Here is a 25,994-nt window from a genome sequence, read left to right on the forward strand (position 1 = left end):
CAGAGTGGAAATATGAGCTTTCATAAAACTATGTCTGTTGTAAATAACTATTCAAGCACAGTCATTTTTTTGCAAATTGCATGGGATATAGCTCGGTCTACACGAAGCAAAGAATCGCTCAGCAGGATAAATGCATCTTAGTCAGAAATAGATTAAAAGATACAGCTGAGCCATCAATAAGAACCAGATAGCATGGTATTATTTGCTGTTTGTTTTGAAGATGTAATTGCAGATCCCAGGATTTCAATAAATCTGTGCACATCATGGAAAGAATTGTAGAGAGGAACTGGGGCAACACGAAGAGCGTTTGGTTCTCGCATGTCACACTGCAAAACAGAGAGGGAACATTCAGTAAATTCAGGTCACTTCATGTTTATCTGTCAGGCTATATTTTTAAATGCCACAACTTGTCTTCAAGGAAGAATGACTGGACTGACAAAGAGGCACGTGTAAAAGCTTTGGGATCCTCAAGCAACTACAGTGAGGAGCGGGATTGTGAAGAACTTAGTAAGAAGAGTAATGTTTTGCCTAAAAAAAGGATGCAAATCTCAGGATTGGCAGGACTCTATCAGTGCCATTGAGGGCTTCCAACCAGCCATGTAGCCCCAAAATTCACCTTAGTGCCTACAGCAACTCAGAGTTGAAAAGGCACACAGTTGATTAAAAAAAAAAACAACAAACCAAACACAACAAAACCCATTCCAGTATGTGAGAATGTCTTGTTCTAAAAGTAAAAGTGATGGCACAGGCACTGCAGTATTTTTCTTCCCCCTCTGTGATTTTGAACATTTTCCTGAATATAATAATCTCTCATATTTGAAAAATATCACTGCATTGCAAAGGCAAGCCAACAGCGTGAGGCCCCGTGGCCTCTTAAAAGCAGGAGTTCCTGGAATTCCCTGGCAGCATCAAAGCAGCAGCATACGTAACGTAAAAGAGGTGTCCTTTGGGGAGACAAATCACCAGCAGAAATAAAACTGATATCTCATTTATATGGCATTATGCTATCAGTCTCACCTCCCATCACATCTAAATCACCCAATGTATGGCCCTAAATTTCCCCCTTATTCTTTCGGAGCAGTGCTCGACGGTAGCCGTGCCATTACATGGAAGCACTGCTTAGTGGCTTCTTTTCCTGAGTGCTAAAACACATCTCTAAGGAAATGGCAGCTTTTCCACTGCTCCATCTCGATGCCTCACAAAGCTTTTGGCCATTTGTGGATCAAGAAGGCAACTGATGTAGGTTCAGAGTTCCTTGTCATGTGTCTGTAGGTGTGCCTCCCATCCTAGTGCACCCATGATACAGCTCTAACCTCAGCAGTGACTCCAGAACTACTGGAAATAAGTCAACAGTGAAAGGGCAACATAGAGTGTAACAAATCTATAAAATAACTCTGTGAATTGGATTGCTTGCACAAGTAAAAATTGAAGATGTAAGAAACTGTCATCAGTCCTAGAGGGTATTTGCCTTATATGAGGTTATATTTGAATAAAAGTAAATTAATACTTTTTTACTTGTTAAGAAGATGAAGTTTGATTTACTCACAGCTACTCCCCTCTTCTCCAGCTCTTTAAACACAGATTTGATTGGAAGGGAAAATGACAGAGTGAGTTGGCATCCTCTGTCCTCAATCCGAGATGGTGTGATTATTCTTACAAAGGGCTTCTCTGGATTTGTTTTATCCTCACTGTAGTAATGTTTTATCAGGTATTCCAAGTAACCAGTGAGCAGAATGGATTTCCTCCTCAATGCTTTCATCGTAGTTTGACTAAAAACCTGTAATGATTTGAAACCATTAGAATGACAACGTGTTGCTGTAGAAAATGAAAAGGAAATAAAGAAAGACTAAAAAGGTGACAGATTTCTCTGCACATTATCACTGGAATTAAGTAGTAATACCAGATAGGCATTTTACATAAACATGGAAGGACTGGGCTTTGGAAAACCCAGGATAATGTTATGCTTTAGATAATGACAGATATTTGTGCTTATTGTTTAAAAGTTTCATACACATCTATGTCTGCATAAATGAGCTTGCATACAAAGCCAATTTGCTAAGAGAGCATTCATCTGCATGTCTGAAAACGATCCATAAATCCTCCATAGATGCAACAGTGCTGCATGAAACTCAATATCACATGAAAATTTTTCCCTTGTGTGTACCTTTACTACAGACCTTATCGCTCTCTACAACTCCCTGAGGGAGGGTGTAGTCAGGTGGGGTTTGATCTCTTCTCCCAGATAACAAGTGATGGGAAAAGAGAAAACTGCCTCAAGTTATACCAAGAGATGTTTAGTTTGGATATTAGGAAGAATTTCTTAACTAAAAGGGTGGTCAAGCATTGGAACAGGCTCCCTGGCAGGTATCACAGTCCCTGGAAGTGTTCAAAAAACACACAGATGTGGCACTTGAGGACATGGTTTAGTGGTGGGCCTGGCAGTGCGGGGTTAATGGTTGGACACCATGATCTCAGAGGGCTTTCCCAAACTAAATGATTCTACTAACAAAATCCAAGGGCCAAGACTGAAACACCATGACTGATGTACAAATCCTTGACTTAGAAAGCACAAAATGTGTACTAACATATTGACTTTGTAGCCTTAAGTCCTGTACAGGCTCCCTCTCTCCTAAACCACATGAAGAAAAAAAAAAAATATTCACTGAATTCTTTTTCAGTAGATCTGTGCTCTTGCACAGCTACAAGAACTGGTGAGCTTTACACACTCAAAATATCATGAGAGGTGTAAAAATGACTGCTTGAAAATGGCAGTGCCATTTGACCACACAAACAAGATCAGTGTGGTAGAGGAGTTTGGAAGCAGAAGGTGAGATAGATTCTTCTTTTACTCTGGAAAGGTTCCATTACAGGGAATGATGGAATAAGCAACCCCAGAAATAATTTACCCCTGCCTTCCTCAAATCTTCCCTTTCTTTCTTCTTTTGGAATTGGCTGCAGGGGAAAATGACAAGATACAGACATGCAAGTGCCCAACAGCCACTTCAAATCACATCCTGGCACATCAATGCTCGTGGACAGTTCTCTCTCCACTGACCGCAGCTGCAAATCAGAGGCAAGGCAGTGCCCTGGATGACAGTCCATGATCTTCACTCTCAAGAAATAACTGTTTCACACAAGTGAAGTAACAATTTTAAGATTACTTATATCATAACCTGGAAAAGCATAAAGAGAGGTACCTGAGAAATCCTACTCAAAACACAACAGTCTGGTTTCCAGCAGCATCTGGGAATCATTCTTTTGTAGAACATCCCGAGTCTCACTCCCTGATGCTATCACAGCCACTAGATGCTGCACAAAACCAAGAACCCCTGCATTTGTGTTTGAGAAATGAAATATGGATGCTGTAAGACAGACTTTGCAAGGGAATGAACGTGACAGGGACCAGAGCCACCAGAAGTCAGCACCTGCACAGGCCAACAAAAAATCTAGAGGTGCTTCCCTCTCCACCCAGGCAGGCAGAGCAGACACAGGCCTATTCGGTGCATTACTAGAGGGAAAACAGAGACCTGCCTCCTATTCCTCCAGGATTTGCAGGAGTATGAGGGATGGATCTCCTTAGGCTGCATGCAAAAATCTGTTTCCACAGGCTTTGTGCAAGGAATATTTGGTCTCCTGGGTGAAATTTTTGAAAAAGGTCTTTAAAATGTGTCTGTAGAGCGCTCCCCTTTTTTCCATGAAAGGCAGCAGCCAGTGCCATAACAGTCACTTTAAGCATTATTGAGGAATAACATCCATTAACACTTGCAGCTTTCATTGTTTCCATCGGAAACACTGCCTTCTGCTTAATGTGTCCCAGTGAAGGTGGCATGCAATTTCACTAGCCATCTATTGCCAGACATGAAAACTATTTTGTTTCCCACTGTATTAGAGCAATTAGCACTGGGAAATCCTGGCTGTGCCAAAAGGTAATGTGGGCAGGGAAAGGGGAGGCAATGGAAACTGCTCAGCCCTCATTGTTCGAGGCTCCCTGCAGTGGGCTAAATGACACCAGCCCACACAAACCCGAGCACTGACAATCTGGGTCATAGCAGAATAGCTTTCAGCTTATCTCAAAGGTCACATAAAGTTTAAAACAATATATTGGATGTTTAAGGACTAAAAAAATAAATTGTCAGGCAGAACAAGAAGCATGACTGTGCCCTTTGCAGTCCTTCAGCGTTACATGCAGGATGGAGAGAGCATAGCTGGCAATTTTCTGACTTTGTTTGCTTAAAATGCTGTTTTTTCAATAAATACTGAAGAGGGATGTGGACACTGCTCTTTGTTCCAGCATCAGCTCAGTCATTCCACTAGAATTAATGGAATGCTAAGCAGAAATAAATTTCTGCCATTTATGCTGGCAGCAAAACCTTGCTACCCAAGGCTGCCTTGAAAACCAGCTTAAGGATGATTTTAGAGCAGAATAATATACTGCATATAGCAGGTAAATCTAAGTAACACCACCCTTTTGAGCCACAGAGACCCAGAGTCCTGATTTCAGGGGTGAACCATCCTTAAGAGGAATGCTGGAACATCTTGATGTGAAACCCAGGTGTTTGGGGGACAGCTCCATGCCCTCAAAGAGGGATGGGCTGTGCTCTCCAAAGTGGACCAGAGGCTTTCAGCACACGGATCACACCTTTGGAGAAAAGGAGGAATTAGCTCTGTATGGCAGGACTGCTCTTTCCACAGCCTCAGTGTCAGTGATTCATACACAGATAGGTCAGAGATGGGGCTCTGCTCCTTTGACCACCAGAAAACTAATGATTCTATTAAAAAAAGGCTGGAGTTATGCCAAACTCATGAATTCCCCTTTTAGGAAACATTTGCAGAGAGCTTCTGTCTCTTCTGTTTGTAACCAAAGGAAAAAGAGGTTCCCTGAGCCACTGGATTGGTTGATCCAGGGCACCCAGGATACATAATTTTCTTTCATAAAGGCTGTAAGTCTGCTTTGCTCATGGAGTATAGGAAACAGCAGCTCTGGATGCAACTTTTCAGACCTACATGACTCCTCTGTAGGAAGATGCTGAGCAGAATCCTTCCCCTGAGTAGCACTAAGACAAGTCACTGATATACTTGGTGATCTCAGAGATCACTTCCAAATTTTTCTATTATTTCGAGCCCTGAATACTTCCATGGGATAAAGGTGCTGTTTGTACTGAGCCCCTAAAAGCAGGAACAAATGCAATGCCAGAGTTCGGGTTTGGAGGTGCAAACCCCAAATACTCTGCATCCTCCAGCAGTTTGTGAGAGACATGGGGAGGTGAGTATATTCATTAAAGCCCTTGGTCCCTCAGGGCTGTGGGGTTATTTTGTTTGCTTTTCATTACTTCTCCCCTTCAATTTTCAAATATTTCACAGATTTCTTTAAGGGAGACAGCAATAATACAAGTAGCATTCATTAAATATTTTTATACTCCTAAATTCACGCTCAAAGTAAAGCAATTACTTACCTCTAAACTGGCATGCAGAGCACAGACCAGTAAAATTGGAGGATTTGATAACCGGAATCCATTAATTCCTTCACTTAGTTGTAATTCTGGAAAATGAATAACTTATATTAGTGTTTTTGATTTCTTCATTTTAATGGATTGGACCTTATCTTGAAGTCTGTCCTCACACAGTAAAATATTTCCCTAATGTGGCCTGTAGGAATGGGTCATTAAAAGGAAATAGTAATCTATTCCCAGCTAATACTTTCAACTTTGAGAGAAGCCCAATTTTATCCAGCAGAAGACCTCATTAGCAGCTTCATGGGAACCAGAGAACTGCAATTAATTTGTTTAAATGGTGTGTGTTAAAACCACCTTTACACTTGAATCTCTTTTAAGGCTGGCACGAGGCTGAGAAATTCCAAGTCAGCAGAGGCACGCTCACGCGGAGCAAGGAATCACGTTCCTTAACTTTATTGAGCTGACGAGACACATGGGAGGCTGCATATGCAGCTAAGTGTAGCTTCAGGCCACGTAGAGGAGTTGCCTAGAGTTTGGGCTGTGAAATTTCACAAAATCTGTTTAATAAGTCTACAAAGCTTCACTGTAAGTTCTGTGTCACCGTTCATATTTCACGCTCCAGCACCAGAGCAGGAGGATGAAGCAGAGGAAATGCTTTTCACGCACAGCAGACCAACTAATTTTATAATGCCCAACTTCTCCCCTGTAAACTGCTCATGGAAATGAATAAACAATGTTTTTCTTCTTCTAGCAGTATTTCAAGGCAATTTGTGTCTCCTGCTGGCTTTCCATCGTGCCACTCTCTTGCATTTGGTCCGAAAACAAAGAGCAGACTGAGGCTATTAGAGAGGTGCTCTCCAGCCAAAGCCACATCAACAGGCACCGCCACAGAAAATTAAAAATATATTAAAAAAAAAAAACAACCAATCAAACCAAAAAGCTCCTTTCTCATCCTGATCCCTCAGGATATTCTCTCTGCCATAGTTTAAACTGGAACAGTCTAGCTGTCAGATTTGGACAGGAGTCCTCATTATGTATTGGAACAAAAACCACTTCACTATTTCAGAGCAGGTTTGTCTTACAACCCATCCTTCCCTAGTGCAGGAAATTTGGAGATGCTGAAACGTAAGTGAGATTTCACGACTTATGCCAGCTTGCCTTACCTTTATTTATATAATTTCTCATTAATTCCAGTGGAACTAATCCTGAAGAAAGATATTGCCCCAGTGAATGTTAGCAGATCCTTGCTCCTCACAGACTTATGAATTTAATTCACTGAGATATTTTGAAAGTTTCATCCATATTCTATATCTGCATTTTGAAGGTATTTCAGCAGAATATCAAGGAGCAGACAGTCAAACCCTTATGCCCAAACATACATTTATTCCAACATTTATTTTGTTGACTGCACTGCATTACGTCTTTGGGATGAGTTTAGCCTAATGCCTTTAACATAAATGAGGAAATGCAAAGTTCTGTCCTTGTCAAACTGCTAAAAAAGTGAAGCTGGTTATACATAAATAAATCAAAAAAGGTAAAATTGAGAGTGTATGAGTACATACTGTTTTCCATGAGGAATCGTGTTTTGAAGTCATGGCCCCACCAGCCGATTAGCCTAAGATTTTTTAAAGAAAATAAATTAATAGAAAACTTAATATCTTTTAATTTAGCTTAGAGTGTTAAGAATTATATAAGATTGAGCAATATATATGTTTATAATAATACATTTTATTTCTAACCATGACATAAAAATGCAATAAATTCTATAAAGAGTTAGCACTAAAAACTTAACATTACCATTTGAGAATTTCTCTTTTACTGCAAATGATAAAACACACCACATCTTTCAATTAACTATTGATTTTAACAATATCCATTCTATGTGAAGTCACTTCACAAAACAAAAAACAGTGCAGAAATATTTCCACTGTTTGGTTCCAAGGCATTAAATTCAAACCATTCTCCCCGTGCTCTTAAACTTAGTTTAATGAATATTGAAAGCTAAAAGGAGTTATAAAATCTGCTTTAGTTTCACCAAGAAAAGCACATTTTGGTGAACAGCAAGCAGACAACAGGACCTTGGAAAGATAATTATGTGGGCATTGCCTCGTCCTTACTGTGAGACCAGTGTGAATTCTGCATACACTTTCATTCTCAATGAAGTAAACTTACTATTCAAAATCTTTCTTTAAAATAAAACCCAAACCAGTTTAATGCAATATTACTTTTTTAAAGATCATCTCCAGAAAAAAAAAAAAAAATTCAATTATTTAAAAAATAATATGTCTGAGCTTAGACATTAAAATGACACTGCATTATTAACTCATATCTAATGGAAAATATCTCCAAGGACATTGCTGTATACAGTTTTCTAAAGCAGCTGGATATACTGGATCACCTACTGCCAGGGCGCTGCAGATAAAACCAATATTGCAAAATCAAGGAGTCTCTCCCCACCTCCCTTGGGTTCTCCACTTCTTAGCACACAGTGATATCAGTGATTAATAATGCCAGCCCCACTTGAGATTTCCCATGTATCAATGCTTTTACAATATCAAGAAGTCACCATCACAGACTCCTTCCAGAACTTCTCAACTCTGCAGGACTGGACACATTGGACACCATTTCTGCCAAGGCTTTGCTCAGTTTTCCCTATGCCAGATAGCAAAGTCGTTAGGAGTGAAGCCTGGCAGAACTTGTAATGATAAAAAGGTCTCTATGTAAAAGTCACAGTAGATCAGCCTTCCTGGAAGCAAACAGGGAAAAGAAAGTCACGGCCCCTCCCTAAAGCAGGAGCATTTTGCAGTTTGCCTAAAAGAGCTGAGCTCTGCAGGATTAAGACCACATTTGAGTTAGAAACTTGTTATATGAATACTGCAGAGTGTAAAATAAAGTAGTTCGTATTTCTGTATAACAACACAGGTTTTATGTTTACTTCTGTGGGCTGCATCTAAACAGAGGCTCTACAGAAAAGGCATGGTTTTTTCTTTATTGCTGCATGATGTTTTTATTATTCTAAGAGCCATGAAAATTAATAATGCAATATACATCCATTTTAAATGAGATATTACATTGCCAAAATGAATACATCCCAAATAAAGCACAACGGAGCCTCTGCCCGACTGACTCCATTGCTGATGCTTCAAATCATAAAAGATATTTCAGTTATTTTATAGGAACTCTATAACATATAGACAACATTGGACTGTAACCCTGAATATTGTATATTCCTGCAACAATCTACTGATATCAATTGCACACACATTCTATGAATTTCAAAAGTTTTAAGCAGAAAAAAATCCATGGGAAATAAAACATCTGGACTAATAGTCTGTGAGAAGGAGAAAACAACACTATGTTCCACTTGGACCACACCCGAAAATCGAAGACAAAATACAGATCAATCAGATCATTACCCAGATCAGGGCTGATGAAAAGCTCTCTGGTGACACTTTGAATGTTCAAAACTTGCTAATTCTGAAGTTGGCTTCAACCCAGATCTCAGCTGCAGCACCATGGAGGCAACTTGGAAAGTGAAATTTCAAAACTTTTCCAAAATGACAGAGTGAAGGATTTTTTTTTAAAAGACAGTTTTAGATGTCTTGCCCTTTCCTACCATAATCTGACAATTTGATTTTCCTCTTTTTTATTTTTTCTCTTTTGGCTGTTCTAGAACTTCAGAGGTGTCACTGCAGGATGTGCACTTTGAGGCAGCTCTGGTCCTACACTCTCATTGATCTAATGGTCCATATGGATGTCACGTTATTTGACATTTAAGTTGACAGGCTTCAAAGCATGGAAATTAACAAAATCTTCACAAATTATAGCAATTTGCTGTTTACAATTTTCTGTGAAAATTTTGAAATGAAGGTTGCCACTGCTATGCCAAATTTCAACCTGTTGTGATGGGAAAGAGCTATGGTGTTAAACCCCAAACATAACGCTTTATAAATGCTCACTAAAAATAATAGGCAATAAAACTGCACATTAACTTAGTGCAGTAAAATTTCTTATTAAAGAGTTGTTACTCTGCATGCAAAGTGAGCATTTTGAACCGCAGTCACCATTTCAACTGTTCCTGCTTCAGAAACAAAGGCACCAAGGTCTAAATGGATTCTGAATTCCAAACCATAACTTTTGGCAAAATACATAAGGTGGAAGGCTCTGAGAAGCCATATATGATGTGCTTGTAATTAAAAACACCTTAAACATGTTAGCAATGGGCCTGTCAAGTTACATGCTTTCCATGGCAGAGAAAACCCATTGTGGGAAGCGTGTAAAAAATCAGTGTCTAAGGAGATAAAGGTCTAATTTAGCAAATGTTCCACTATAAATTTAAGAATGCAAATTTATCCGAACTAAGCCCCTGTCTTAACACATCACTAAACAAAATTGTTATCTCAGTGATGGATAGCTTGTGGCTGCAGCATCCTGCTGCCAGTCCCAGGTACCTCCAGCAGCCTCCCAAGGCTGCTCAGCGAACATGCTCCTGGAACACCTCCACAGAGAACCTCTCTCCTTCCTGGAGCAAAACATATATGAAATCTGTTGCAAAATCATGCTAAAAAGGAGATTAAATTAGTGCCAAACTAGCTGTGCCTTTTTCTGCAAGGTGAGCATGTTCTTACAAGCCCACTTCTATTAGAAAATAACTTTTAAAGTAGATTGTTCCATTCTATGCCTCAAATAAAACTACTGCCATCATGGAATGGTTTGGATTGGAAGGGACCTTGAAGAGAACATCTTTCCAACCCCTGCCATGGGCAGGGATACCTTCCACTGGACCAGGCTGCTGAAGGACCCATCCAACATGGTCTAAGTCCTCACAGTTTGATAACTCTGAGCCTTTCCCAGGAAAATCTGCAGTTTCCAGTCTGTACAGAATTTTTACATGTGCCGCATAAAATTTAAAGCAAACTGTTACTAGCTCGGCTTCATGAGGGAAGTAAGAGTATAATGAAATATTGCTGAAAGGTTTGCAAATTCCTTATTTTTTTTTTACCCCAAAATGTTCTCTTGTTTTACAAACAAAGGTTTGCTGGGCTGGAAAATGACTGCAGAGAGGAACAGTATCCTCTTATTTAGTCATACTCTCTTTAAGGACATTTACACCAAGGAACGATCCCTTCAATAAGTATTTTTATTTAGCTCATTTTCCTCCTTCCTATCTGTCTGCATTAGACTGAAGCACTGGTTGTTCATAACTTGAGTCATCTCGTTTGTAGTTGCATTAATGATGCAGGAGTGCGGGATATAATGATCGTGATGTATGTGCAGTGTAAACATCAAAGAAGATCCAGTTATAGAACACAGAAAAAATACAAAAAAAATTCCTTTGACCTTTGCTTCGGCGTTACAGATGATCATGCTACTCATTTATAATTTACAGCCTGGAGCAACACGGGTCTCATTTTCCTTCTCAGAAAGAAAGAAAGGCAGAAACTCTTGAGTAGTGGTACAGAAAACAGGGAAATACCACTAATGTGGCCCAGCTTTTACAGTCCAGGGCAATGTGCTGGAAGCATCCTGTCATTATATTGTGTGAGATAATCATTTCACATCCAGGAGAAGGCAAGTTGAAAAGCTTCAGGAATACAGTGTGAAATTTGTAATACTTGATTTTACATCTTCCAGCTTCCCTGGGAATGAAGCAGTTTGTCTCCTCTCCCTTATCAGGTCACAAAGCAAGCTGGAAATTTCATAGCCCTTATATAGATTATATTAGGAGCATATACCAGCAAAGCATGTTATGTTTATGAAAGGATGGATTAAGCCAAATCATAAACAGGCAGTTTTGGGGCAGGCTGTGTCTGCAAAGCAGCTGATGTAACTGCTGGGTGGCAGCTAAGCTCTTCATTCACACATTGCTTTAATTTTGCAAAAGCATCCAGGTGTTGCCAAAGATTTGTTTGATTTTTTCATGCTACTGGTTCCAGCCATGAGAAAGAATCAGTTCTGAGGAGTTAACGAGACTTGTCACTGCTCCCAAAGTTCATTACACAGAGCTAGGCAGATCTTATGCTATGCCTGCAAAGGCAGCTTCGTGCAGGGAGAAGAATGAAAGGGCCAAAAATAATGATTAAGTGCAGTTTCTTGCAGTCCTGTATGTCCATGGCACAACTGGCTGGTTGAACAGCACATCCAGGTCTGAGGACACCCTAAAGACCTAAGATGGGCAACCAAGAGGCCCAAGTGCAGTGTGACACAAGTTTAGAGGACAGAGGGTAATTGTGACTCAAATACCGCTCTCTTAGCAGGAAATGTGCGACAAAAACACCCATGACATCTTAGAAACTAAATTACAAAAGAACATGGAAAGCCTGTAGGCTGGAGGCAGCCTGGAGCTAGGAACAATCCACATCTGACCATGTTTGACCATCATCCTCTGCCTAGGAGGGAGTGGTGGTACCACAGCACTGGTGCCACATCCAAAGTCCAGCTTGCATATTTTAAATGCCAGGATAAAAAAAAAAAAGAAAAAAAAAAAAAGGTACAATCAACTCCCCAAACCCAAAACCATTTCTAAACGTACCTTATATCCATATACGAATCTCCAGCTCAACTGAAAGTTTAATTCCATATTTTGAGGTACATTGCTCCAGTTTCCTGGGCTCCATGCAATGAAATGCAGATAGAAAAAGCACCCAGGACTCAGGTTCTGAGCAGGAGCATCTCCAAATGCTGCTGCACTCAGTCAAAGGTCAGTCCCAGAAACCAAAGTCATGGAAAACAGTTCTCTAACCCCCTCAAATCTACCTTACTCTCACCCAGATCTACAAACAACTCTCCACAACCTCTGAGCACAGACCTGGTCCCCAGGTTCAATAGCTGGGCTCAGGTCTTTCCATTCTACTCTGTATTAATTTTATTGCAGTTTTCTAATTGCATTTTTTATACATTTTAATTTAATTTCTATGGCATTAATTTTACTGCAAGCACATGAGCATGATTGTATTTCTTTGAATTCAATGCCAAAATTCAGAATAAATAGAATGACACACACACACACCAACTAAGAAAACAGAAAAACCTGCTCATTGCTTTAAATGGCATATTTTTGGCTCACTGGCTGGAGTTTGAGAAGGAGTTTCAATTTTCTTTGCGATCACAGACTTGTCTGATCATTCATGAGTCATTTGGTCTCTCCATGCCCCAAGCCCTCATCTGTAGAAATTCTGCTCAGGACTGCCCTAACTCTCCAGTGAAGGGTGAGAATATATCTGTTAAAATGTGCTCATATATTTAGCAACGAGGACCATGTAAGGATGAAGAGGAAGATTTATTTGGAGCATCTTATACAGGAGATTTTGATATGCACATAAGGAAAGGATATGTGGAAGTAAAGTTGATGTAACTTGGTGTCTTCCCCCTCCAGTCAGCCTTTCCCCAAATTATCACCTTGCCCTCAAAAGTTGTTGCCAGTGCTGTGTTTCTATTCAGTTCAGAATCTTATATTTTTCTTGATCTAGATCACTTAAGTGGCATTTCCAATAAGGTAAAAAAAAAAGGTAAATTAAAAAAAAAAAATCAATATTTCTATTGCTTAATTCCACATGGTATTTTACAGCTATGCTGAAAAAAAAACAAGCCCAAGAGGTTGGACAAGGTTATTCCACTCCACCCTCTCCACACTAAGCACCCCAGCAGGGTCCTGCTCTGACCCAGGGCTCCCCTGCTGACAGCTCACTGGAAGGGAGAAAAGACATTTAAATGATGTTTGGGATGATGAGGGGTCTGTTTAATCAAAACAAAGCATAAAGGAAAAGTAGCTCCTGGTTTCATCACTGAAATCAAGAATTCAATGATTTTAACCTCCTTGTGTAGGTGAAATTCTTCACATACTGAGAAGCTGTCAGTTTTGGAGAAGCCCCACAGTACATACATACAAGGGCTAGGATTTGCATGGGGGATTAAGGGAGTTATAGCAGCTGTTATAACCCCTGCTAGACTTTAGCAGTATTTCGAACCTAACTCAACCAGTCTCCTTCAGAAAACCTTGCCAAGATTGCCAGAAGTTATATTTAAAGGCTTTTTTTTTTCCCTCCCTTATATCTATTTAGATATCCTTTATCCCAAATGGTAAGCTTGGACTTGTTTCATTATTCTCTTCTGTGCAGCGCCTGTTAATTTTAAGTAGGATCTGTTGTTAGAATTTGAAAAGCTTTTGAAGCCCAGGTAATTATTAGCCTCAGACTTCTGTAGTTTAGGACTTGCACACACTCTGCTGCTTTCCTTACCCTTTTCAACTCATTACAAATGTTTCCTAATTATTAAGCATATGTGACTTGTGAGCAGCGCCATACATTATTAATGGACCAGTCTCTTAGAACTCAGTGGAAAAAAATCAAAACTCCTTATGAAAAGTTGCTACTGTGAAAGTAGTAACTTTTCATATTTAATATCAATGAGGCTTTACTTTGTCAAAGGACCAAAGTAATGTGATTGTATTAGAGGCTAATAGCATGACATTTTTCTTCTGTTAAGAGGCTTGCATTTTCAGTACCATCTAAAGGGAGACAATTTTTCTCCTCTACTTTGAGGCTTGTCTTGGTTAAAAAATAGCTAAATTCACTTTCTGCCTAGCAGCAAGTTTTAACAGCAAAGACCCAAATCCTGAAAAACAGTCTCATAATTTAAACAATGACACTTAACTATGCAACTGCATGGATGGAATTAAGAAACTTCTAGATTTGAGTAATCACCCTCTTTCCAAAAAGTAGCTGGGCAGCTCTCAGCTCCCTGAGCTTTGCTATTCTTCGAGGTGGGAGATTTAACAAAACTGTTTCCACAATTAGAGAGGCTCTTTGGTGAAAAACCTGGGCTGTTTGGTCAGTGGAGTACAAGGTGATTTACAGCTCATGGGTCCTTGAAGACAGAGGGTGCACACGCTCTTCCTGGATTGATTTTTACCTTGTTAGTCTTTTAGGCTCAGCACAAGTGGGAATACACCAATTTCAACACGTCCATACATATTACCCCTCCAGGTCAAAACAAAAGGAGATTGAGTTCACTTCTGCAGCAGGAAACAAGTTGCTGTGGTCAGGGCATGAGGAAGAGGAATGGCTGCAATGCTGCCAATCCAATCAAGGCCCTTTGGAGCCACGCAGAGCTCTCCACCAAACCTCTGAGGCACTTGCGATAAGGGATGATAATTTCATTCGCCATGATCAGGCAAAAGAAAGGTAGGATCCAACAGCAGACAAAATGGGAGCCTAAATTAAATCCCAGGAGAAGATTTCACAAAAAACAAACCCCCTGAGGCTAATGAAGTTGAATTAAAAACTGTTAAATCAGCTTACGAACAACTATTACCACAAAGTGCTCATATAACACTTTCACTGGCCAAATATCAGATATATGAAAAGGGGGAATACAGCCAACAGTATGTTCACACATTTAGTAAGGGGAAATTGAATGTTCTGCCTAACATCAGAAATTAAAAATCAAGCAGGGAGCCAATTTACTCATGGAGATATTAATAAAGTTCTCAGTGATTTTTATAAAGTACTGAATAGCTCTCAAATATTTTATGCTGATAAAAAAAAAGCATGTTACATTCTTTAAGAATTCAGTAATTTTTTTTCAAGGCTGTTTCAAATAGATTAAATTAAACAAGTGAAAGCAACAATCCCTCCTAGAGCTACTTTTAAATGTGAATTCTGACTTAAAGGAGACTTGGATAGTTTTGATTACTATGATGCGTTTACTGAACTATACAGTTTTTACAATCCCTTGAATAAATCTTTCAGGGGAGGATATCTAGATAGATTTCTAAATAATAAATGTATCTGACTGAACTATAACATAAAAATTTTAAGATCTGGGAAGTTGCACTTCCTTGGGTCTTCGTTGTTTTTGAATAGAGTAATCACAATATTAATGCAAGACTTTTATCATACCAGAATCCTAATTAGCTAAAATGTAAGTTATCACCTCTGCTCTTTGCCTGAAACAAGAAGCAAGCCACATTATACAAGATTTTTTTTAATGGCAGTGTCTAGAACTAATTGAATTCATAGTTTCATGTGCAAATTTGCCACAGAATCCAGTAGGTGTGTTACAAAACATTCACGAAATGATACTCAAGGAGGAAAACTTGGATGGGGTCTTTTCAGCTGAAGTCTAAGATATGAAATAATTAGGGGAGAACAGAAATGGGCATCTCTCAGAGTTGTTTTGAAGAGTGTCTCCTCAAAAAGACTAAATTTCATCCATCAATAGAAAACAAGAAAAATGTGACTTAGGGACTTTTCTTTATAGGGCCCAAATTTTCAGTAGCCCATAAACTAACAGTCTTTTGGGGTCTAAAACAGATCTGACATGAGGCCCAATATAAGCATGTCATGTCTGACATGAGGTCCAACGCTGGTTCCAGGAGCCCCAGGCTCTTCTCACACCAGAAGCAGGTGAGAAGCCATCAGATAAGGACATTTATATGGACTTATTCTCCTGTCAGGAAATAACTGTACCTGCAACTCTGACCTTCAACACACACTGACAAAATCTCCCTGCACTTGCTCACAAAGGGTTGCTAGAAAGTCATCTCAGAAAACTGTCAGTGGAAACAGAAGGATGCTGAAAAACTACATTAGGAAACGATTCAATTTTTGGTCAATAATCTGTAAACAGCTAAAGAATATAATAAATAATTATTCACACTGAGCAGCCATTTTTCATGGCCTGGGACAGAAAGAACCTAACATTTTCCCAAAACAGTTGCACTGGTGTGATTAGATCAGTGAATTGATGTCATGCTGACTGAGAAACTAGGGTCAGGAAAAGGAAAGGGAAGATTCTGTGTTCCTCCCAGCTTCTCTCTGGAAACCACTCCTCAGACCCTTGAGTGAGCTCTCTGTGGCTGCAGCTGCCCTGCAGTTTCCACACAATGGAAGGCAGCAAGAGGCAGCTGCCAGCGAGCACTGAAAATTACTCCGGTGAAAAATGAGGAGTAGTCACTGTGACAGTAAAAATTCACCAGCAGCGACAAAGAGGTGTGAAAGTTTCAATGGAAAGTGAGAGGAAGGATGGCTTCCAGCGAGTGGGCAAGAATAGACAATATATGTCATGGAGGCCTCCAGGAAACTCCTGATTCAGAGACGTGGAAATGAGTAAGAAATAAAAGATAGCAAGATGTGCATGTCCTTTGCTGGACTTTGCAAGATAAAATAGATTTGATTAAGGAAGATGAAGGAAGAAGACAAATATGAAGGTTTTTGACCTGGTGAGACCTTATCCTGGTTGAGTGCTGGAAAGAAGGTTCAGCCAGGAGAAATAGGGGGTATGAGGGCTAGAAACCCTGCGAACAGGTGGAAACAAATAGGCACAAGTGGTAAACCAAGGAAAAAAAAAAAAAGAAAAGCCTTTCATTATCCCCCAATGCACAAACCCAGAATGCCAACTTAGCAAAAAGTAACAAGACTGAATTATTTCCTTAACCTGAGCAATGACCTTCCAATGACCTTTGAAAATACTAATGGCTTGAGCCAGGTTCTGGCTGAGACATGAATCACAATATGAGCTGTATTTGTGACCCCAGAGCTGCAGCTAAAGCCAGAGAGGTGTTCAGCCAGGTCAGGGACACGAATAGCTCTGGGAAACATCCCGGGCACAAAACCCCATCTGAACCCATAGCTGACAATTACAGGAACAGACTCCAGGGGACTTAAATGGAGAGAAAACGGGTGACTATAAATGGCACAAAAGCATAAAGGCTCTTGCTGGTGTTTTCAGCTTAGAGCAATTTCAAGCCATACCATGACCTCAAAGCACACTCTAAAAGGAGAAATTAGAAACAATTCCCCACTGTGGTCTAATGAACCAATGAAAAAGCATGAGCAAATCTCATTTTTAAAGGGCATGCGCAGACTGAGAGGTCTGCAGGTTTAACTGAGAATCTTAGGAGGAAAGCTTCATAGAAAGTTACGAAATTTCTGAAGTAGAAAAAGTGAAAAATGATCAAACACTGAAAGTGAGTCAACATCTACTAGGAAATCCCAGATGCAAAATTGCATTAGTTCCAGTACATTTCTGCACAGAGGTAAGCGAGCTCTTAGCAGAAACAGCAGAAGATTTACTTGAGGTTTTTTTGTTAAAAATAAACTCTTTCCTCCCTAAGATAGAAAGGATCTCTGAGGTGGTTACAGAAACACACAGATGAATGGACAAGAATAAGAGGAGAAATAACGCCCCTTTTTGTGACTTATTAAAAAAGCAGGCAAAGAAGGTTTTCTTTCCATTTTCTTAGAGGTGTGTGACACCAGTACGAGTGCAGCATTTCTGGGAATTCATTCAGCAGGAAGGAAGCTTGCTGCTTTGTCTTATTGGGAAAAATCAAGACACAGCAAAGTGCTTTCAAAACTACCTGCCTGGAAGTGGAGAACTGAGGCACAAAGAGCAGGCAGACGATAACACACGGCCTTTGAAGTGCGGGGGAAAATCACAGCAACCATCCAGACTCCAAGGAGAGCCCCAGGATCCCTTCCTTGCTAGTTAACAGGATGCAAGAGTCGCCCTCAGGCTACATTCACCTTTCCATCAGGCTAAGCCTGTTGCTTCCTTTCATGTGTTCAAGCAGTTGTATCTTACGCCATCTGATGAGAAAGTGGGAGGAAAGCAAATCTGCAAGGAACAGAGCCATCTCCCTCTCATTCCCAAGGCTGGGAGTGGGACAGGACCACGGCAGAGCATGCAAAGTGATGTCCCTTCAGTGTGATCCAGGAGGAGAAATGCATGTGGGTGCACTCAGGGAATGAGAACAGCACATTTCTTCCACACTCACCCCAGCTATCCCATAGGTGGTGCAGAGTTCACACACAGCACCTTTACAGTCACCATAAAATCCAACCAGGGCAAAGATAACAAAAAAAAAGGGAAGACCTTGAGGGAGGAAGGAACAAGAAGGTTATTTATAATGAGAAAAGAGGCAAGATTGCTTGAAGGTACAGCTTAATTACAAGGAAGGATTTGAAGGAAGAGAGAGAGAAAATGCTTGACAGAGAACAAGGAGACAATCATGAGAGCCGCATAAAAGGAGCCGAAGAAATCAGAATGGGAATAGATGATGTGAGTGCACATTAACCTCTCTCATTTTTTCTCCCAGAGACTCACTCCAAAGTTAAAAAATGCTCTTGGATATTTGCCATGCAGTTGGTGAATCCGAGAACACACCCCTGCAGGCCCATCATGGGTCTAGATTGGCCTAATAAATCACTTGTCCCAAGACAATGCAATTAAGCCTAATTAGCCGATAGCTTTATTCCTAAACAGTCTCTTCCCAAGGGAGGTTTTAACTTTTGGTTTCTAAATTAACTCAAGGAGCTAAATTGCTCTCATCTCCTTGGCAAAGCAACAGTTCATTCCTACCTTAGCACAGGATACTTCATGCACTCGGGGGACATGTGTTCACCACACGAGTAGTTTATTTACATTAGCCCACAATCTGAGTCCAGTAGGACCAGTGAGAAGCTCTTCTGGAAACAGCAGCATGTTCACTGCCATCTGTCACCACTGACTTTCCCACCTGGCTGCACTCAGCACAGCTTCCCTACAAGTCTCTACATTGCTTCTCCTGATCCTCTCCTTGACCAGGACAAGGTGCTCTGTTCTGATAAAGCTTTCAGCAGTGCTGAGATACTCAGAGGTGACAAATTCAAGGAGTCAGTGAGAAACAGACCATCTTAGCCTACTACCTAAGTAAAATCTGAGTAGAAGATTCAGTTTGAGTAAAGAAATTCTTCTCTGTGAGCGTGGGGAGGCCCTGGCACAGGGTGCCCAGAGCAGCTGTGGCTGCCCCATCCCTGGAAGTGTCCAAGGCCAGGTTGGACAGGGCTTGGAACAACCTGGGATAGTGGAAGCTGTCCCTGCCCATGGCAGGGGGTGGAACAAGATGATTTTTAAGGTCCCTTCCAACTCAAACCTTTCTATAACCCCATGATTCTTAGAAGCATTCTCAAGAAGAGCAGCATTAGCTCTTTCCAGTACAGCAGATATAAAACAACCTCCCAAATCCTTTTATGACTGTCCTTTGCTCTCAACTCACAGTCCTCCAAAGTTACACTATTTTCAGCAGTTTTACAGAAGATTCAGCTCTTTATTTTGGGGATTATGTGACTCTAATTCAAAAAAAGACTAAATGTGATATCTCCTCATAAATCAAGAAAACTAGTAAAGAAAAACTCAGCAAGAGCTACCAGTCCTCGATGGTGTAGAGTAACCTCTTGCAGAACAGAGTTACTGGAGAGAGAAGGTTTGCCCTGGAGCAGGATGGGGACCCAGAGCACCCGGGAAAAATGGGAAGGTGGAAGTATAAGGAGTTGGAGTAGCATATTTCTGTTTATCTGATGCCAGGGTTAAAGCTCACATACCAAGAAAAAGCTGTGCAGGTCTCTAGAAAGAAGTAGCAGGAAGCTATTTGTGCACTGGCATTTTCATTGGCATCAAAATGCTGAAAGGGTAAATGGTCTAAGAAAAAGAGCTGATATCTCACCTCTGTCTATGAAGAAATTGGCTGAAGATGCCTTCTGTTCCTCAAAGGTAATATGAAATAGTTACCTTTTTGCTTCTTGTTCTTTTAAGCTTTTTTTTTTTATGCTATAGTAAAAGCCAATATATTCTTTGGACATCAGCTGCTTCCTGCACATGCAGCATTTCTTCACATCACAGAAACTTTTCACTTTTAAACACTATCTGCTGCTCGTGTGGGCTAAAGTCTTGATAAATCCTTTCATTTTAAACACTGTACAGTTTTCATTTAATCCTCTGCCAGCGTTTATCTATTATTTTCCTGACTGCTTTATATACATTTATTTCCCTTTCATCTGTTTACATTGTGCCTTACTTTTACCTAGCTTACTGTCTCGGGGCTCTGCAGCTTTGTCCTCTCCTGTCCCTTTCACCCCTGACAGCAGAGCTGAGACCACTGACCATCTACAGCTGCAAACTCCCTGCTGGGAACACCTGACTCGTGCAACTTCTCCCCCAGGAGCTCACAAACATTCACATTTCATTACAGCTAAATTGGTTGGTAATTCAAGTTCTCCTTTTCATAAATGGAGAATTAGGGAGGGAGAAAAAAATTACAAAAATTAAAACGGGAATTATTCTGGAGCCCAAACAGCTAGACAAGCAAAATTTCAGTATTAGCAGGTCACTTCAGTGCTCTCTGTGTCTTGGAAACCTCCCCTCTGCAACCCTTACATGGAAACCTGGTGGCACAGGCTCAGCCTGCATTGAGCCGGTGGTTTCAGTAGTATTTCATAGCTCTGCTCTCTCCAGGTCCTTTTTTTTCATTTGAAACATTCCCATAAAGAAATCACTCTCACACAATTAGCCAGGAATATATTGCATTGTGATATATAGAGCAGGTATTAAAAAAGCTATTTGAGTATTAAGAGAGACTTCAAAGGAGGTGAGATCATGGAAGAATGGGGATATATCGGACCCATATATGCCAGATTGATTCAGTTTACTGCTCTAAGGAGCGAGATGGGGACCAGCAAAGGACTACCCCACATGCTTGAGTAGAGATGTTAATTGGGCTGGTTACAACGTGTCACTTTTAGACCCATGGCCCCTGCAGTGAATTAGAGAACCATCCCACACTAAGCCAAGCTGCTTGCAGGACATCAGGGTGGTGTTTGCAATGACACAAAACGAGAAGGGGACATAGGAGACTGCATCACCCTCAGCTTCCCTCTGATCTAAGGGTCAAGCCCTGCCCTTAGGCATAAATCCTTTCCCAAGATATTGAATTACCAACTTTATAACTCTTGTGGGAAGCTTGCACTTCCATGAAGAGGAAGAGTGTGACTGGCTTGCCTTTTTATCTGCTGGGACATGCCATAGTATGTCTAACCAAACCAGGTTTGGGTTGTGGAGGTTTGCAGTGAGGCAGCCCCAAAGCAGAAAACGGCTCTGGCACAGCCTCAGGTACTGATGGTAAAGCTACTAGGCACTTTAAATACTTTAACAACTCTCCCTCAAGCTGCATTTTAAAAGAAAGCAGCAAATAAATGTCTTGTTGTTGAGGGGAGCAGCTGCAGGGGAACCCAATTTCTTAAACTGGGCATAAGACAAAGCACACTCACAAAATTAAGGGAAGTTAAACCAAAGCACCTAAATTCCTTTAGTGCTGTGCAGTAGCTGGGTTTGTGGGGTTTAAAAATGAAATTTTGGACCGAGCTGTTTTATTTGCAATAAGTCTTTTTGCCGCAGCCTCAGACAGTAAAAGGCAAATGTTCTGCCTCTCTGAATTACAGTCAGAATATGCATTTTCCTATTAAGACACAGTAGATTATTCCCATATAAAAATAACTACCTAGTCGATAACTTGCAGGAAATATGAAGGATGAGACAAATTAGAGAAATTTATACAGCTGGGTAAAAAGTGACTCACCTAATACGGGCCGTGAGTTAAAACACTATTTCAGACAGTTCAAACGACAAAAGGGTGTCAGCTGGATCGGAATTTAATTCCCTGCTTATGTGTGGGCTGAGGTGCAAAGAAACAAGTGGTTCGTGTTTCTGTTCTTGACTGAAGTTGTGCGGCCACTGGGTGTCATCCTTGATTCAGATGACAGCCAGAGACTGCAGCTACAGTGCAAAGCCGGCAACTTCCCCAGCAGTTAAATTCCACTCTATTTGATTGTACAACATACAGCAAATTGCTCTGCATTTAAATCAGCTATAAAATTGAATACTTTGACATAGACAAATTCTCCTTTGTCTCAGTGCCTTATTTGGAAACCTGAAATGGCTGGTTGATGCAGGAAAGAAAGAAAAGTAATGGAACTGGGGCATAGGAACTACAAACAATTTGATGAGTGATTATCAAATCTCGGGAAATATGAAATAACTATGATTAAATAATGCAGAGGGTCGATGCAGGAAGTTTGGAATTATATCCTTAATTGGTCCCCAGGCTGAAAAAGCCTATTCCATATAGGTAATTGCATTTAAGATATTCAGTATCCAGATTCAGTACACAAATTAATGACTATGTATGAAGGAGCTGGTTCAGGAAAAACTAATTCAAACTCTTACCTACAATACCAAGCTAGTACCCTCAGAAAAGTTCCAAAATGTCATCAAGGAGGTAAAAAGACTGAAAGTCCTTGATATTTTATTCATTCCACCTATAGATATTCTATAATTTTTCACATTTTTCCCACTGTTCAGCATCTTCCCAGCTCCCCACAACCAGCATCCGTGAGAGCCACACAGCCAGGTGTGGCCACGGGAACACCACCTGCACCTGGCTAACAGAGGAGCAGGAAAAAAACTGTCCAGAAGAAATATCCAGATATCTGGAACGTTTTTCCAGTGTTCACATATAAGGATCGAATCAGCTCACAACAGGTCATATGTCATCCTAATGAGTTTTCTGTTATGGGTGACTGAGAAGAACTTATCAGCGTTATTTTGTTATCTCCTGAGAGTCTAGACAGTCTGAAACCAGCACATAGTGCAGCAAAGCTGCTTATTATAATACTATTTGTCTCTGAAACCTGATTTAGTTTGCCTTCTTCAAGCTAAAATAAAAGAAAGTGCCAGCAATTTCTCCAAGTATTACAGCCAGAAATGTTTACATTTGTCAGTGCATTAAAAGTATTAATTCCACTGTTCTTAATATACATAGGTAGAGTACAGCCATATAATGGCTTAAATAACAGGTTTTTGTGTTAATGCAGCTAGCCTCAGCTGATAGCTCAGCTTTCCATGGATTATACAGTCTTTCAGAACAGGTTTCCATGTAATACTTCCTAGCTTTACCTGTGGATATAATTTTAATGAAAACATGCCACTACTAAAGAGCTATTAGGCACAGAGTTGAAAGTGTCTTTGATTTTGCTCCCCAACCAAAGACTTTAATGATTATTTTAAATCCATTTTTAAAGGAAGATGTTAAATATTCTCTTTACATTAAACAGCCTCATAGACATGATTTAGGGTGCTTGTTTTTAATATTATCAACACTCTCTTTTATGGTTCTATTTAGTTAAGAACTGATAGCAGGCTTAAAGGAGGAAATGCATTTTAAATGTAAGTATGTGCGTTAACAATTTCAAAATTTACTAAAGTTAGCGTAAAACAACCCATCTGAAGTAACAAAATCAGATAACCAAATTGTCTAAATGTTTACTACTCCTTTCATTGATGCAATAAATCAGTAACAAATATTAGCCCAGTGAGTTTCTCTTGAAACAGGAATTTCCTTCTGTTTCTATAAATATATGCATAGATGCATATGCCCATATTCCGTGGCTAGGAATTTGCACCATCTCACTTTCAGGTCTCAATTCAAAGGGAAGATTCTTTCCCGTTTAAACTTTGCAGCACCTTTTATTTGGGAATTTATTCTTAGAAAAATACTTACGCTGGTTTAATACTCTTGGAATGCTTTTCATGAATGTAGGCACCAGCAAGGCCTCCTGCTCCAGAATTTAAATACTGCAAAGAATAAAACAACGTATTATCTGTAAAGTATCACTTTCCTTCCCTCACTCTGATCTATAAAACAAACCAATTTTAACACTTCTAGTGGTTTCTAGATGAAGATCTTAGCATTTGTCACAAAGTGCTGATGGAGGTAAAAGCAGATATATTTTTTCAGATTAGTTTTAAAAGTATCTCTCTTGGCTTACGTACGGTATTTGAAGTCTAACAGGCCAGAAAATTGAAGTACATCTGAAACAGTTCCATACCATAATATATATAGCAAAGTCATCAAACAATTCATCTGACTATGTCTGTCAAGTCTTAATCTCACTAGGAGTCAAAGGAACTAAAGGTACCTTGCTCTGTGATCTGAAATTATTAAAGTTCAGATAAGAATATTCCCTTATTTAGGGACCACTTCATAAATTATTATATCTGCAAGACCTTCTTGGTGTGAGAAATAAGAGAAGAGCTCCTGATCTCCTGTCCACAGGGCAGATGTTTAACCACCACCAGCATCCATCTCACATCCACAAGACCTTGTAGGTCATTGCCACTATTGTTTTTTGGAACCACTCACAACAAAGGCACCACTCAAGTCAGTGTCCATCTCCTCCTTGTGGCCAATTCAAAGATTCAGCCAAGTCTTGCTCAACGGTTCAGGCGCAGTTCTTATTCACCTGACCTGTTTGCTGACCCGTGAGATAAGAGACATTAGGGAAAACAGTCTCCAACAATGAATCTGTTTTACCTTGTAGGAGCACCAGCAGGCAAAATCTACTCCCCAGTCATGCAAGTGAAGCTCTACATTCCCAACAGCATGAGCCAGGTCGAATCCGACAAAGCATCCCTGCAGGAAAGAGATGATTATTAGGTCACTTATTAAGATTATCATCACTGTGAAATTTTGAAAAGAATACCTTCAGAGCTGAACTCCCTCTCTCTATAGGCAGGCCATCTAGTGACTCTTTACAGAGGCAGAGATCGGTAAGTAGGAATGAATTTAAACTGAAAAAGGAGAGATTTAGGTTAGATGTTGGGAAGAAATTCTTTTCTGCAAGGGTAGTGAGACACTGGAACAGGTTATTCAGAGAAAGTGTGGGTGCCTCATCCCTGGAAGTGTCCAAGGCCATGTTGGGTAGGGCTTGGAGCAACCTGGGATAGTGGAAGGTGTCTCTGCCCATGGCGGGGCAGTTGAAACAAGCTGATCCTTAAGGTCCCTTCCAACCCAAACCCTTCCATGATGAATCTATCAAGCCCCATATGTTCTGAGTTATTACTAGAAACAAGTTTTCTATGCTGTAGATACACAGAGAAATCATCAATTGTTCTGTGCTTTCCTTCAAGGGTGCTTGGACAGGGTGTAGATTGCTGAGGATTTGATTGTGCAGTGAAGTGGAATCACTTGAAACAAGTATCCAGAACAAGTGTATAAATACAAACACTTGTCTGGCACAACAAACCCCAGGCAGACAAAAAGCAGTAAGGGACATAATGATGCCAGTTACCCATGAACAATTACATTCCAATATGTATTTATGCTCAAGATGCCCCTGGTATTTAAACGAGGAGGACCTTGCTCTGTGAGAATCCAAATGGATGAGATAGCAATTTATGCAATGCCTTGATCTTTAAGGACTTTTATTCTTGTCCTTCAAAAGAAGGATTCTGTCATTTCTCTGTGAAAAATCTTGTATTTGCCATAACCACAGTTTGCACGGGACACTGGGAAAGGTGGGGGGGGGGGGGGGGGAACTCAACATCGAAGGACAAGAGATTTCTAGATCTAAAAGTAACAGTTTTACACATGAAATAACCACTGGATGGCAGCATTTTTAAACTAAAAAATTCTTCCAAGCTTTGCTATTTATTTAAGAGCAGAGAAATAAAACTGTGTTTTGTGCCTGGACTACAAATTAAAATGCTATTTTGCATTTTGCTTTTAAAACACAAACAGCTTGCTTGTGAAGCAGCAGGGTAGGAATAAGAGTGAGAGCACAGGCTTCAGAAAAATCAACATCCAATAATAAAACAAAGGGGGGTTTTTTTAAGAATCTCCTGCTGTTTCTTGCATGGAGGGAGTCTTAGCTAAATTATTTAAGCAGT

General features: G+C 40.2%; 1 protein-coding gene across 6 annotated transcripts in view; it reads right to left on the minus strand.

Moving 5' to 3' along the window:
- The window catches only part of KYNU (kynureninase), a 58,362-nt gene continuing 32,368 nt past the window's right edge, over positions 1–25,994 (minus strand). For 5 of the 6 annotated variants that reach the window (XM_042041208.1, XM_042041206.1, XM_042041205.1 and 2 more), the window contains 6 exons: positions 24,640–24,738; positions 23,827–23,900; positions 7,016–7,068; positions 5,454–5,539; positions 1,547–1,777; positions 1–326 (listed from right to left, as the gene is read on the minus strand). In XM_042041208.1, coding sequence (XP_041897142.1) covers positions 174–326; positions 1,547–1,777; positions 5,454–5,539; positions 7,016–7,068; positions 23,827–23,900; positions 24,640–24,738 — 696 coding nt within the window. In that variant the 3' untranslated portion in view covers positions 1–173. Of the gene's footprint in view, positions 327–1,546; positions 1,778–5,453; positions 5,540–7,015; positions 7,069–23,822; positions 23,901–24,639; positions 24,739–25,994 lie in introns of those variants that run through there. The other variant, XM_042041211.1, reaches the window with a different exon arrangement.

This window comes from Corvus kubaryi, unplaced genomic scaffold, assembly GCF_017639235.1.
Source record: "Corvus kubaryi isolate FWS band 111438036 unplaced genomic scaffold, C.kubaryi_AGA036_p1.0 37396, whole genome shotgun sequence".
Classification (NCBI taxonomy): Eukaryota; Metazoa; Chordata; class Aves; order Passeriformes; family Corvidae; genus Corvus; species Corvus kubaryi.